This window comes from Trichoplax adhaerens, genomic scaffold, assembly GCF_000150275.1.
Source record: "Trichoplax adhaerens TRIADscaffold_5 genomic scaffold, whole genome shotgun sequence".
Lineage (NCBI taxonomy): Eukaryota > Metazoa > Placozoa > Uniplacotomia > Trichoplacea > Trichoplacidae > Trichoplax > Trichoplax adhaerens.
Genome location: NW_002060947.1, coordinates 1,171,712 through 1,186,165, shown reverse-complemented (window position 1 = coordinate 1,186,165; position 14,454 = coordinate 1,171,712). Strand labels below are relative to the sequence as shown.

Here is a 14,454-nt window from a genome sequence, read left to right as displayed (position 1 = left end):
CTATGTATGCAGAATTTAGTTGCAATAATAACCCAAAAGCTGTCAAATCTATTGGTTCCTACGCCAACACCACGATACTTGTTGAACACTTGAAATAAAGTAATTTGTTCAAGCAGCGCCGAATATGGCAATGATGCACTAGACATTCGTAAATTTTACTATCATTAGACCTGGAAGCTACTTAGTACAGAGTTCTTTACTTTACTGAGAACTACAGACTTGTTTACAACAGTAGAACAAGATCTTCGATCACTTATTAAATAATATCAACTATGCCAATCCTTTTACTACAGTTACTCTCGTCTTGCTGATTTGCGTCCAACTTTCATATGTCAAAACTTATTTCTCTCAACTGTATTGCGCTGCTGTATTGATATTAGGCGAGATCAGAGGAAAAACTAATGCTGTTTTATTTTTACCTCGAATGGGTGGAAATGTCATCCTGTACATGTATTGACGTTGTTTGAACTACAGTATGTCAGTATGCTGCTATATCACTGCGCTATTTTAAATACTCCTCCTTCTGACATTACTGTGCAAATAACATAATTATAATTACAATCGAATAGACGAGGCTAATATGTGAAGTTTGCAATTCATACAGCGCAATTTCGATATGGTAATCTTTAAGTACTGTTTATGTTTTCCGTATTTATTTTGCATAGTAATTGGCGTGTGCCGTCTGTTGGACCACATCTGATATCCAATCTCTAAATTAAACATCGTCTAATACAAACAAAGTTATCGGTGACCATTGAACGTCATGAAAAATGGATTAGTCTAACTGCTTATTATTATCACTTCCTACTTTAATCCACGTCAAATTTTGGCAAACAATCCTAATTTAAAGATTAATATCTTCGATAATAATTATAATCACTATTATTATTATTGATTGCAGTTATATTATTTTAGTTATTAATGCGATCGCATCACACTTGAAAATCTTCAAGTCATCAAGAAAAATCAACGTAGCAATTTGCTTTACATTATGCTGTAACAGGAACAGAATATTGTTGATTGATAAAGCTATTTTACAAAGGTCTCTTTACGACGCAGAAAACGACTATCTTTGTACGTAAAGAAGATTTAGAGCTAGAGCTTTGCATTCTATGATCACATTAACAAGGTTCATGAAGTGCCAAACAGAGGCAGTAATCTGATTATTTTATATAATATTTGCCTAATACTATCCGATACTTCATCATCTGTAACATGCCGGGTCTGACGTTTCTTCAAATTCTAAGTCTTGCTGTAGTATTCTTAGCATACTTAGTGTATAAATTTATAATTTCCCCTTATTTGTACTTGAGAAAGTTAGGTTTAGGTGTCCCATTCCCTCTTGATTTCCTTGGCAATACTACGGATTTAGGCCCAACAAAACGCCATTATAACCAGTTAAAAAGACTTGAAAAATATGGAAGGATACATGGCACACTATTTTTTCATTTTCCAGCCATATGGGTTGGTGAACCAGAAGTATTGCAAACAATTTTGATTAAGGAGTTTTCTAATTTTACCAATCGATTTGCTTTCACCAACACACTAAAACCTTTTGACAAGTCTCTGTTCGATCTGCAAGGTGCAGATTGGAAACGTGTTCGAACTATTGTTCTCCCTACATTTAGTACTGCAAAACTTAAACTAACATTTGCAATCATCAACGATGCTGGTGATCACTTGTGTGAGCGAATGATGACCGCAGAGCAGGAAGGCCGACCAATTGAATTAAGGGATTGCTGTGGAAAATTTGCAATGGAGGTAATTCTAGGAGCTATATTTGGCATAGAATATGAATCTGAAGAACAAGAAAGAAAAGTAACTGAAGCTGCAGCAGGCATCTTTGCAACTGAATCTGGATTCTTGCAATTTCTGGCAATTATATCACCGACTTTATTTCGAATTTTGGAACCAATGGTCGGTGGAAAATTAATTTATTCCATTGATTACTTAATGGCAGTAACTAAAAAAGTAATTGAACATCGAAGAAAAAATCTTAGAGCTGGTGTATCTTGCCGTGGAGATATATTACAGTTAATGATTGAAGCGGGGGATCATGACAAGCTTGACAACGACGAAATTATAGCTCAAGCCTTTGTTTTCCTGGTAGCTGGCTACGAAACAACGGCTAACACTTTAACATTTTTATCACATATTTTAGCTGTTAATTCCGACGTCCAACAAAAGGTGTATGAGGAGATTAGTTCAAAGTATCATGAAGATATTGGTATAGAATCTTTGCAAGATTTACCCTATTTAGATATGGTGATTGCAGAAACTATGCGGCTTTACCCAGCTGCTTACGCTGTCGATCGTTTAGCGCGAGATGAGATCACCATTAAAGGCTTTCGAATACCTAAAGGTATGATGATTGGCATACCTATTTATTCACTTCATCACGATCCTATGTTATGGCCGGATCCCGAAAAATTTATACCCGAAAGATTTACACCTGAAGAAAAGGCTAAAAGACATCCATGCAGTTACCTCGCATTTGGTAATGGACCACGTAATTGCATAGGTATGAGATTTGCTCTGCTAGAACTTAAATTGGCAATAGTGAAAATTATAAGTCGCCTAGAATTAATTATGGTTAAACAAACTGAAAGACGAATGGAAACGAAAACATCTACTGCCTTATTACCTGCAAAACCCGTGTACGTGGGGATAAGACGAAGGCATTAACCATTACTTAATACCGGTATAAAGCAGTAGATCATAGATATCTTACTATGTCCACGATAATGCGTAAAGGTACTGTGCATGAGAAATGTGAGCATGGTTATCCTTTTTCTGTATGTTCAATAAGATGGGAATTGATGTATATTAATTTTGAAAATTTGTTTGATTGTGCTTGATATTGCATAAAATAAAGGTCAACAGTCGTCTGCTGATAATATCTGTTATAAATGATCGCTTATAACAGAAGTTTAGGAGTTATGATCTATTCGATACTATAGCATTATTATTCATGCAGCGGTTTTGTTTTCGTAAAATCCTAACATTTCAATCTAGAATATCAATCTAGGAAATTCTGCGTTAGAAGTGCATATGCCAGTAAATTATAGGCCTGTTGGAGTGAGAAAGTATTAATCAGCAGAAATATGTAATACAGTAATACGTATTTATAATAAGAATTGGTAAAAGTCTAGGATGTCTTTCAACAAATTCGATATAGTACACTGTTTTCTATGCTTCAAGCCTGTATAAATTTCCTTTGGTGTTTATTAGACAGTAGTGTTGCAAACCAATAAGCCTTTTTGATAGTTTTATTTCAATTACAACATAAGCAATTACTGGAGAAATATTTATTGTGAAATTTATGACATAAGTACTGCAGGCCAGAATATAATACAGCTATTACAGTAAATTGAACTGCAGTATGTAAGGCTAAGTAACTTGGATAATTTTTCTAATATGTATAAATACACTATAAATAATGAGCTTTTAACGTAGGTGTACAGTAGTTTTTATGCTCAAGCAGCTAGAATTTCCCTGTGTGATTAAACTGTAAAGCTTTTAGACAGTATCAAATTAATTAAGGAAAACTTTGTACGGTTGAAACCAAGCAAGACTGTTGGAGAAAGCGTCTTTATCGGAAATTACTAAGCTAACAGAAATGTATAAATTAAGTTATTGACAATCGTTCTTAATAATTATTTTGTAATGGTGGACGACACACCAAAATAGATCATACGTGGTTTTATTTCCTTGAAGATTTCATCACAATAAAGTATTAGAGATTTACCGAACACATATGTACAGTATAACCTATGCTTGCAACTTCATATTATTCGTTTCTTACAAATTTGAGAAGTTTCTATAATAGTAACAAGAAAAAATTAGATTATCATCAAATGTTCATCGTACTGTTAGGCTAGATAGTAATTCAATCTTAATGTAAAAGTAATCTAGGTGAAATGCTTTAAGTTTGCACAGCAAATCCGACACAAATCAAAATAGCATGGTGAAAACTCTCACTCTACTCATACATCATCAGATATCAAATATACCGTGATACCTTTACTAAAACTTGTCTTTTAAGCAGTCAAAGTCTTATTATAGTGATAAAACTCTAAGGAAATTAGTTAGAAATTTCACATTCACCATGTTATTAAAATACAAAAGTATTTAAAATCTCTGTTGAAATAGTGCACAACTTGATACTACTCCAGCCTTAATATTCATATGAACAGTTGCATTTCTACCAATTACATTTGAGGTACACAATCGGTTATTAATATCTGTAAGTACATTGCTAACTCACTCAAAGAATAGAGAATCCAACGATATATGGAACTTATCATTAGTGTCTTTTTCGAACGGCTAAATAGATGCCATTAGGTGCAGTGAGATTTGTCCCAGTTTCCATTTCAAGCGGGATTTCAGTTTTTTCAGTTGTAAGTAATTCCATTTTTTGTACAATTTTCGCTACAGCTAATTTCACTTCTAGTAATGCTAAGCGCATCCCAATGCAATTACGTGGACCGTCTCCAAACGGTATATAACTGAATGGATGACGTTTAACTTTTTCTTCCTCTGTAAATCGTTCCGGAATAAATTTATCTGGATCAGGCCATAATTTAGGATTGTGATGTATTGCATAAATTGGTACTGCTAGCATGGCACCTTTAGCGAAATGAATACCATTAATTGTCTTATCTTCTTTAATATCACGATTAATAAAAAATCCAGCAGGATAAATTCTCATTGTCTCTAAAACGACCATATTTAAATAAGAGAGCTCAAATAAAGTATCATAATCGATGTCTTGATCTGCTGAGAATATTGATTCAATTTCTTGGTATAATTTTTGCTGCTTATCAGGGTTTGTAGCTAACAGATAGCAAGCAAACGATAACGTATTGGAAATAGTGTGAAAGCCAGCTGTGAGAAATATGAAAGCTTGACCTACAATTTCATCATCATTAAGCTTGTCCTGATCCCCTGCTTCAATGATTTGCTGTAAGAAATCTTTGCGACACTCAATACCAGCTTCCATATTTCTTCTTCGTTGTTTGATAATCTTAGTAGTTACTTTGGTAATATATTCAAGGGATGCTAAGCCCTCTCCGAAGATAGGCTCAATCATCTTGAATAGCCGAACTGATGTAAAGAGAAGTAAAAATAAAGCACTTGGTTGACTGCCAAACACAATATTAGTTGCTCTTGTTAGCTTTTCTTTCTCCGCAAGATTGTCAATTTCGATTCCGAAGGCTGTAGCTAAAATAATTTCTATCGTGAATTTGGAACAAGGTTGACAAAATTCTATGGCCCGACCATTACCATCAGCGTTACTAATTAAACTCTCAACCAAGTGATTTCCCATCTCGCAGATGTAAGGATAAATTAATTTCAGTTTTGACGAGCTAAAGGTGGGAAGAACAACGTTTCGTATACGGTGCCAGGACTGATCTTTTAGTTCAGGCAAACCTTTGTCTAGTGGATTTAATGCTTTAGCAAAGGAATATCGATTAGGAAAGTTTGAAAATTCTTTAACCATAACCATCTTTAAGATGTCAGGATCACCTATCCAAATAGTGGGTATTTGAAAAAACTGTGTGCCATAGATGTCACCGTATTTTTCGCGTAACTTAATTTGAGCAATATGTTGTTTTGTGATGCCATAATCGAGTAGATTACCGATTAAAGGCTTGAATGGTGGACCCTTTAAATTCATCTTCTTCATTTTTACGTAGGGAATAATGAAAAGCTTGTAGCATAAGAGAAAGCCACTGCTCACTATGCAGACCAAAATAATTTGGACGAATAAAATCGATGACCACGCCATTCCGAGAAGTTCAGCCATAGTTCTACCATACAAAATGAGATTGAAAAAAAGATTATAATTTTCGTTCTAACACTAATAATAATAACTAATAAATAATGTTTCATTAACTGTATCAATATTGGACTACGAGTACTAGCGTAACAGACGATACTACAAATCTCTGATCTCAAGCAACAAGTATAGTGCGTCTGTGAATGGAAGACAACAGACGACTGTTATTAAGGTACGGCAATAGCTACGTTGCTATTACATAATTTATAACTTAAGGCAATAGAAGAAGGAACTTGATGATCCAAAATTCTAATCTGGATTGGTAGTATTAGGTCAATAATGATAGGTACTAAACTAAACGTTACAAATAAGTTTTAATGTGATAAAATGCATCCGTAGTGCTTCACTTACATCAACTATTTAATTAATTAATGATATACTTACTGCACTGTATGTGAATAAACTGTTCTACGGTAGCACACATAATTACCGCAATTAATTACTTCTTCCCTACTTACTGATCTTGTTTACTTTAGTGCTCTCTGGCTCCTTACTCTGTCTGCTACATCCAGGATACTGCCCTATACTGTAGGAAGTATGGAAGCTATTGAGGCCCACAATTTTTTACCTCTATAAGAAAAGTAAAATTTATTTACTGAAATAATTAAAATCTGTCTGTCTGTCTTCCTAAACGCGTTCTTTGCAAACTTGCTGGCAGGCCTTGATCGCCATTTTTTTTACTGTCCCTAGTGGAAGGTTGATAAGACCAACACTTCGTTAAAAGATAAATTAGTAGGCTACGTTAAGTTATAACAATTATGAAATGGAGCTTAATGGCAAAAGACCTCCAATAGGAGTTACTTCATTTTGCCAGATCGATTCGATACATAAAAATGAGATACGCGAACAAGAAAGAGGGCTTTGACTGCCTTAGTCTTGTAAACAACTGAAAGTCGCGTTAATTATCATACTGCTACTGTACTTATAGAAACACTTTTAATGTCTAGAAATCTCTTTAAAGCCATTGAAAGCTCTTATGTTGCCTCTTTGGTTCACGCAATATCTTGACTAAATGTATCTTAGGGACCGATCATTACATGACAGGATCGGATCAGGATAGCGAAGGGAAGTTTTTCTCTAATACATATGTACCCTCATTCCTCATTTTAACATACATCCATATAATATACTGGAAAAGTATGCATTTAACATGAATTCATCTATAAATTTCTTTATATTTCCCAGGCCTTTTAGTATTTCTATTATATACCTTCGCTTCGTCTTTAATGGACTAATTTTAAATCATATTGTTTGCCACTATTTATCATTGTTTACTAATAATAATCAAGTCTAATTGCACTACTATATGATCGTAATGCTGGACAACACCAAAACCACCTGATGATACACACATTCTAATTTTGCTATCTCCATTATAAATTCCTCCTGCATTTGCTGCAACCAGGTTATACTCCGTAATTGTTATAGAGCATTGACGGCAAATCAATCATTCTATAGAAAGTATAAATCAACCACTATATAACCAATATTTCGAAACAGACGGTGTGTTTAAATCAAAAATGTTCACCAGCAATCATGCAGGATGTTTGCCATTACTAGTATAAGCTCTTAATAACTGATGATAAACTATTTTGTATCAAATATGATGATGGCCAAGAAACCATGAAGAAAAGATATAAAAGTTATTGTATACTTTACTCTTTTATTGATCAGAGGGGCGCTTACCAACTACTATTGTCCACCTATACGTAATGCGAACTTTATGCATTCACTAAATTATTCACAAATAATAGCAAACAGGATTGTATAACTAGTAATACCCGAGGGACCTTATTGTCTCGACTGCTTCGTATTAATATATTAACGACTTTTAGTTTGACAATTTTTCTTACAACATCATCGTCGACTGCAAGTTTACGGTACCTTTACAATTCTTTCTTCTAGGAGACGTTCTTAATATAACCTCTGAAAAAGATTTTAATAGCAAAATCATAAAAAGTAAGGTAAAAAGATAGCGAATTAATGATTTTTCAAAATTACTACTGTTAATTGTAAGTGTATTGCATTAAAAAGCTTATAATCGTTATGATCTATCCGATATCTTTCAATATAATTGTAAGCGAATGCAATGATTTAATGAAATGAATAACAGTAGTGAAGGAAATTGATCACCGCCGTATACGGACGATTTTGAAACTTTACAGTGCTAATCACTGTATTCTATCTAACACATAAAATAAATACTTGCTTATCCATTGATTCGCAAAACTTTTAAAGTTGTAGATTATAGAATAAATCGTTTATTACTTTAGATCAAGGCGTAAAACTTACCAATTACTCAAATTTCGCCAAATTCGAAATAATTCAGGTGTTACATTAAAATTGTTTGTTTTTCAAAATACTTTTACCTTTCTTGATAGGTAGCGATTATATTCGAGGGACTTATAATATAGCAGTTGCCATTACATTAGCAAATTTCATTTATATGTAGTATCAACTTACACGATTGAATGACTAAACAATCATAGCCTGAGAACATTTCTATCTGCGGTAGCATCTACGGTATAAATCTTGACATGATTTATTTCATCGTATTTCTTACGTATTTTGAAAATAGTAGATAGTTTACCGTTTAATTAATTCATTATTTTATTTTTGAAAACCCTCAATGATATAAATCTTATTAAATGCGACTTTCACAATAATTTTTGTTTGTACTATAGCTTAATATAGAGAGTTTTATGTTGAAGTCGAGCAGATAATATTGGTCTTATACGATAATTATTAAAAAAGTAGCGAATTTCGCTCATATTTCAAATAGCTAATCACAATACTTTGCTTAAGTTACAACGTTCTAAATTGTTTTTACCACTCCAATATTTGATTAATGTTGGTATAGTACTTATCGAAGCGAGCAGTTATCTTCCTTCACCGATTTGAATATTTACGACCTAGAAGTCGGTGTTTTAAACCTCATCTTAATTACAAGTATACATCTTCACCGAGAAGCAAATTTTTACTAACAGAAACTTTATTTCTTAAGGTAAGCAATCTATATCTAAGACGCAAACGGATAATTAGTAAAGTACCCAATTTCTCTGTTATAAAAATAAGTTAAGTGTTGCACACTAGAAATTGCAAGAGATTTCTGTTGTTCTAGTATAAATTTTGTATTTATTTTAATTTTATAGTTGGATTCTCCAACTATACCTGAGATAAGTCACCGATTGATGCCGCGTGATGGAATTTTCAACTTTGATTAAGTTCATAATGTTACTCAGCAGTACTCTGCCATTAATTGGTGTTGCAGGTATGAGAAAATTATTTCACGTTTGACATTTCGGTCTAACAATAACATTGTATTTACAGTATTTAACACTATGGGATGCAAAATTTAGCATTATTCCTTCAACACTGAAGTTAACGTACCTAAAAATTGTTTATACAATTTGTAATTAGATTCTAAAATCGTAGTAAGCGGCAATCGAGGACGTAAATTTCATCTCGGCCTACTGTATGGATCGCCAAATTATCAATTTGAATCAATTGCGATTATCAATACTTTAACGGAGGCTGCTAACGTTAGCATTTTCAATTTATTCGATAAAAGTAAAGCAAGTTATTTTATTCCTGCTGATTCGTCAAGAAAAGTAATATTTGATCGAAAGCTTCTGAATAAGGACGTCGGATTGACTAATAGAAGTGTTATAATTTCCTCAGATAATGATATCCAAGTGGACGTTTATCAAATGCACCCATTAAGTGGTGATGGTTATTTAGCCCTTCCTACTAATGCTATGGGCCCAGAATATGTTATTGCGACGTACACCCCTACTATTGCATCACAATTTTTAGTACTAGCTCACATTAATAGTACTGAAATTTTTATTAGTTTCCCGAGTGAGACGTCGTACCTTGGTCAAACTTACTCAAGAAAGCGAATGCTTCATGTTGCCATTCCTCATGAACATGGATTCTTTTTTAGTTCCACTAAAGATTTAACTGGCACTCTCATCTATTCTAATCACGACTTAGTAGTTATTGCTGGTAATCCATGTACTACCATCCCTTTGGGTGTACAATACTGCGATTTCCTGATAGAGCAACTTCTACCTACTCGTCAATTGGGTAGAAACTATCTCCTAGGTAATTTTGCTGATAGAAAGTTCGGCGATATTTATCGTGTTGTAGCTGCATCACCCAATATAACTACGGTTTGGATAAACACTATCCAGCAAAACTTAACTCTGCCTCAGGGATCATTTATTGAATTTGATATCATAGGTAGCAACAATACCTATCTCAGTTGTAGTCAAGAATGTCTCGTAGCTCATTTTAATAAGGGCTTTCGAACCGATAATGTCTTAACCGATTCAATGATGGTTATAGTTGCTGATATGGAACAATATAGATCAGAATATGTCCTGAGCACTTTACCATCAGAGAGTAGTTATAATATAGATCGGCTTTATTTGAATATCTATATTTCAACGATTTATAAAGACGGATTGTTATTGGATGGAGTCATCATGAAAAGTTTACAGTGGAAAGAAATTTTTATAAATACGACTGTAAATGACTCATCTATAAATTATCTTTACACTGCAATAGCAATAAAACCTGGCCGGCATATTCTCCATCACATTAACAATAGCGCTACTTTTGGTGTTACTCAATATGGATATGGCCAAGCCACAGCTTATGGCTTATTAGCTGGAATAAAATTAAATTTTACTGCTCGATGTAAGTACAAATTCATTGCCATCTCATATTCATCACACACGGCATTTACTACTTCAATCACGACTACTTCATGATAGCAATACTATCCGCGTGCTAAAAATTAGAGAATCAATAACTTTCTTTACTAATATTCTAAGCTAATATCAACTACCAAATTCCTCAATAGATCGTTTATATTTGCTTTTACTATGCGATAATTCTTGGATCATCATATCTTATTCACAGAGATGAACTTGTCGTTCTTCAGTGATATACCGACATTGGTTTTAGTCTTAAGTAATATAATTATTCATGTTTCTTACTACGTATCAAAAAAATTAGGAGGGGGGTATCAATTATGTATAAATTAGGATAGCAGTAATGGGTAACATCCTAAAACTCGAAACTTACTGTCAGTTTTCTGACACTAACTTAATTCAATTCTGCTTAACTTTGTAATTATCGATATTTGCAGATGCTCCTAGGATTGTCCAACAACCGCGAAGTATTAATATAACGGAAGATAAAAATGGTTTTTTGGAATGCAATGCAACTGCTTCACCTGAACCCATCATAATTTGGCTAAAAAATGGAATAGATCTTGAAGCTGATATAAACGGGACGCACTTAAAAGACTTTCATCTCTATGGCAGATATAATTTTCTTCGTGCAGATGCAAATGATGAAGGACAATATCAGTGCAAGTATACTAATGATGTGGGCAATGCAATCAGTAAAATTGCAAACGTTTTCGTTTTTCGTAAGTAACTGAAACGAAACCATACTGTCAATCAGACAAAGATTAATATTACTATCATAGTAAATAAAGTATAAATGCAATTAAAAGATTCCAAGAATTGAAACTGAAAGAGAGGCTTTCGTTCATAGTAATAGTCAGTTAGCACCGCATGATAACCGTTGTTAATCACACCAAATTTTATTAGCCTTTATCGATTACAATTTTTGCAATGTTAGAATCTAATAATTAAACTGCATGTTGTAAACAAACTATAATATTTGCTATATTACTTTCTAATTTGTTATTTCATATGTCAAAGTTAACTAAGGGGCTCTTTATCGAAAGAATGAAATTACTACTTATCTAAGTTAATAATTGGTCTTGCTATTTCAATACCTTATGCAAACCCTATATCTGTTAAAGGGCCACCTGATCCAGTCAGAAATGTCGAAGTACGCAATATTACGTCGTTTGGCTTAAATATTTCATGGCTTCCTCCCGAATTTGATGGGCGCCAACCGATTACGAATTACACAGTCCGTCTACTTAATTATCGAAATACAACTCTAAAACATCCTTGTCAATTCAGTTATATCCGTGATGGATGCATTATTGAAAATACCGCTACATATTATTCAAACTTAACACCCTATACAATTTATTACTTGGCGATCGAGGCGAATAATATCGTTGGAGAAAGTCTTTCTCAATTTATTAAAGTGTGGACCGATGAATTCTGTAAGTAAAGCATTAAATTGATGATCGTAATGTGTAATAATATTTTATAACATAGGTGTACATGGTGTAACTATTATGCAATTTTTTCAACTTTGGCGGTATGATAAATTGTTATCATTTACAACGTAAAATCTAGAAAATTAATTTGCAATCTTGAATAAATAGACCTCATCTAAATTACTAAAGAATGTCAAAAAGTCATCCATTCTATTTAAATTTAGCTTTCTATAAAAAGATATTGTATATTTAATATTCAATTAAGGAATTAAATTTCTTAGCAAATTAAAAGTACTGTAATTTTATAAATTAAATTGTTTTGCAAATATAAAATATGTAACAAATTTTGCATCGTGCATGTTCAGAAAAGTAAAATATTGCTGTCTATGACGTACTTTTATGAGTTCATAATTACTCAAAGAAACATTTATGAAGATTTAGTACACACATAAGGACGTTTAGCATATTTTTAACCATTTTTTCTCCAATGCATTTTTCCTGCAACTATTGATGAACTAGACCCAAAAGGTCAAGTTCAGAATTTACATGCGCTTGGCTATAATTTAACGACAATTAAAATAACATGGAAACCTCCAAGATACCCTAATGGTAAAATTGGGTATCTGGTATATCAGTGGAGCATTTATCCAATAAATGGAACCGATACAAGATTAAATTTTCTCTACAACGGAACAGACACGTATACTTATACTTATGGCCTATTGAGAAATTCTACTCGTTACTATCAAGTGATTCCGTATAATATCAAATATAGTTTATTCGATAGCGATATTGTCAACGGAACAAATTTTATACAAGGTAAGAATAGAAATATTGATATTTTATCTTGCTTGGACGATTCAAATACTCAGCAGAAAATTTTATGTTTATCTTGGATTATTTTATAATATTATAGCACCATTAGGCTATTCGCAGAAAATAAATGGCATTCCAGCCTTATTTTCAATTCATCTGACATGGCTACCACCTCCAGTTTCCGATCGTGGAGGTGTTATCATTTCTTACAGCATCAAATACAACTCCAGTAAATGGAATCATAATAACGTCACTATCACAAAAAGTGCGAATACCTCCATTATATTGCATAATTTAATTCCATTCATGGAATATAAAATAACAATTAAAGCCGCAACAGCTGCTGGATATGGCCCTGAAAGCCCATCTTTATTTATTACTACACTTCAAGCCGGTAAATTAAATCTTAAATTGATAGTAGCTAGTTTAAAATTTGAATAACTATGATATATCAGTTTTACATTAAATGTGCTAACATAAATGTTTTTTACCTACAGTTCCAAGCGTGCAGCCATTGCTACAAAATGTTTCTCTTGTTAACAATAATACTATTAGAATGGAGTGGGAGGTTTGCTTATTCAACGATTGTAAATGAAATTTTGATTTTTTCTTGTGATGTTTTGGAATAACTTTGCATTTCCAGGTTTGAAGCCATACTATAGCCAAATTTTACTTACTACCTGAATGATTCTTTTAAATATATTTTTAAAACTAGACGATATCAACGAGAAATCGTCGAGGTATCATCCTTGGTTATTACCTACTACTTAGAAATACCCGATTTGGAACGGTTGAAAATCGAACCATCAATGTAAATGAAGTCACTACGATTGGCAAGAATGAAAATCTGACCGCCAGTAACCTATTATATTATTCCTCTTATAAAGTATCTTTACAAGCATTTACTATAGCTGGCCCAAGTCCTCGTTCGATCGAATTCGATGTTAATACCCTACAATCAGGTATGCGAATATTTCTATGCGGTTTGATTAAAATGTAAAGATCTATTAAAAATGGTCTTACTAATCAAATTTAAAATTAATAATACCAAGAGTAAAGCAGCTCTAGAATAAACATTAATTTCAGTTAATTCTGTATATAATTATAATCAAGACTTAAATCCAGTAAATAAAGTTTTTACTAGACCATAGATATTATAATATTTTCAATCTTCATATCTACCTGTATATATTAGCTAAGCATCATTTTCTTGATGCAAATCTAAATTAAAATCATAATTACTATGATTTTCTATGATTACTTTGAGAATTTCTCTGCATGGCAGCTAGCTAGCTTCAAAATGTGGCTTCACTGACTATTTTGATAATAGTCACAATAGCAGATTTCTCGGTTTTATGCTCGTTATAATTAATAGCTCTACAACACCAATTTATTTCAGTGTTAATATACAATATTGACTAAACTGTATTAAATAATGATTTCAATCTACAATATTGATATGATAGTATAATCCCTAGCAAATGACATCTTTACCTACTGAAAATGCGATTTTGCATATCCACATACGTTAGATCGAATTGCTTTTGCCTTTATCGAATAATGTATAGAGTAAGCCGATTCTGGATAATTTATTATTTGATCGATCTCGTACACAATTCTGAAATTTTGTAATTGTTAT

General features: G+C 32.8%; 3 protein-coding genes across 3 annotated transcripts; 2 read left to right on the top strand and 1 right to left on the bottom strand.

Moving 5' to 3' along the window:
- Positions 1 to 1,215: 1,215 nt before the first annotated feature.
- TRIADDRAFT_56235 (uncharacterized protein) lies at positions 1,216 to 2,685 on the top strand (the record flags this gene model as incomplete). Its single annotated transcript, XM_002112725.1, has 1 exon — positions 1,216 to 2,685. One exon carries the CDS (start codon positions 1,216 to 1,218, stop codon positions 2,683 to 2,685), a length of 1,470 nt encoding a protein of 489 aa, XP_002112761.1.
- Positions 2,686 to 4,306: 1,621 nt separating this feature from the next.
- On the bottom strand, positions 4,307 to 5,791 carry TRIADDRAFT_25372 (uncharacterized protein; the record flags this gene model as incomplete). The annotated part of the gene is made up of 1 exon (XM_002112294.1): positions 4,307 to 5,791. The coding sequence occupies one exon, from the start codon at positions 5,789 to 5,791 to the stop codon at positions 4,307 to 4,309; it is 1,485 nt and encodes a 494-aa protein (XP_002112330.1).
- A 3,252-nt stretch (positions 5,792 to 9,043) lies between these two features.
- On the top strand, positions 9,044 to 13,815 carry TRIADDRAFT_56233 (uncharacterized protein; the record flags this gene model as incomplete). Its single annotated transcript, XM_002112724.1, has 8 exons — positions 9,044 to 9,113; positions 9,263 to 10,546; positions 11,001 to 11,285; positions 11,688 to 12,002; positions 12,519 to 12,818; positions 12,916 to 13,209; positions 13,313 to 13,383; positions 13,531 to 13,815. 8 exons carry the CDS (start codon positions 9,044 to 9,046, stop codon positions 13,813 to 13,815), a joined length of 2,904 nt encoding a protein of 967 aa, XP_002112760.1.
- Between the last annotated feature and the right edge of the window lie 639 nt (positions 13,816 to 14,454).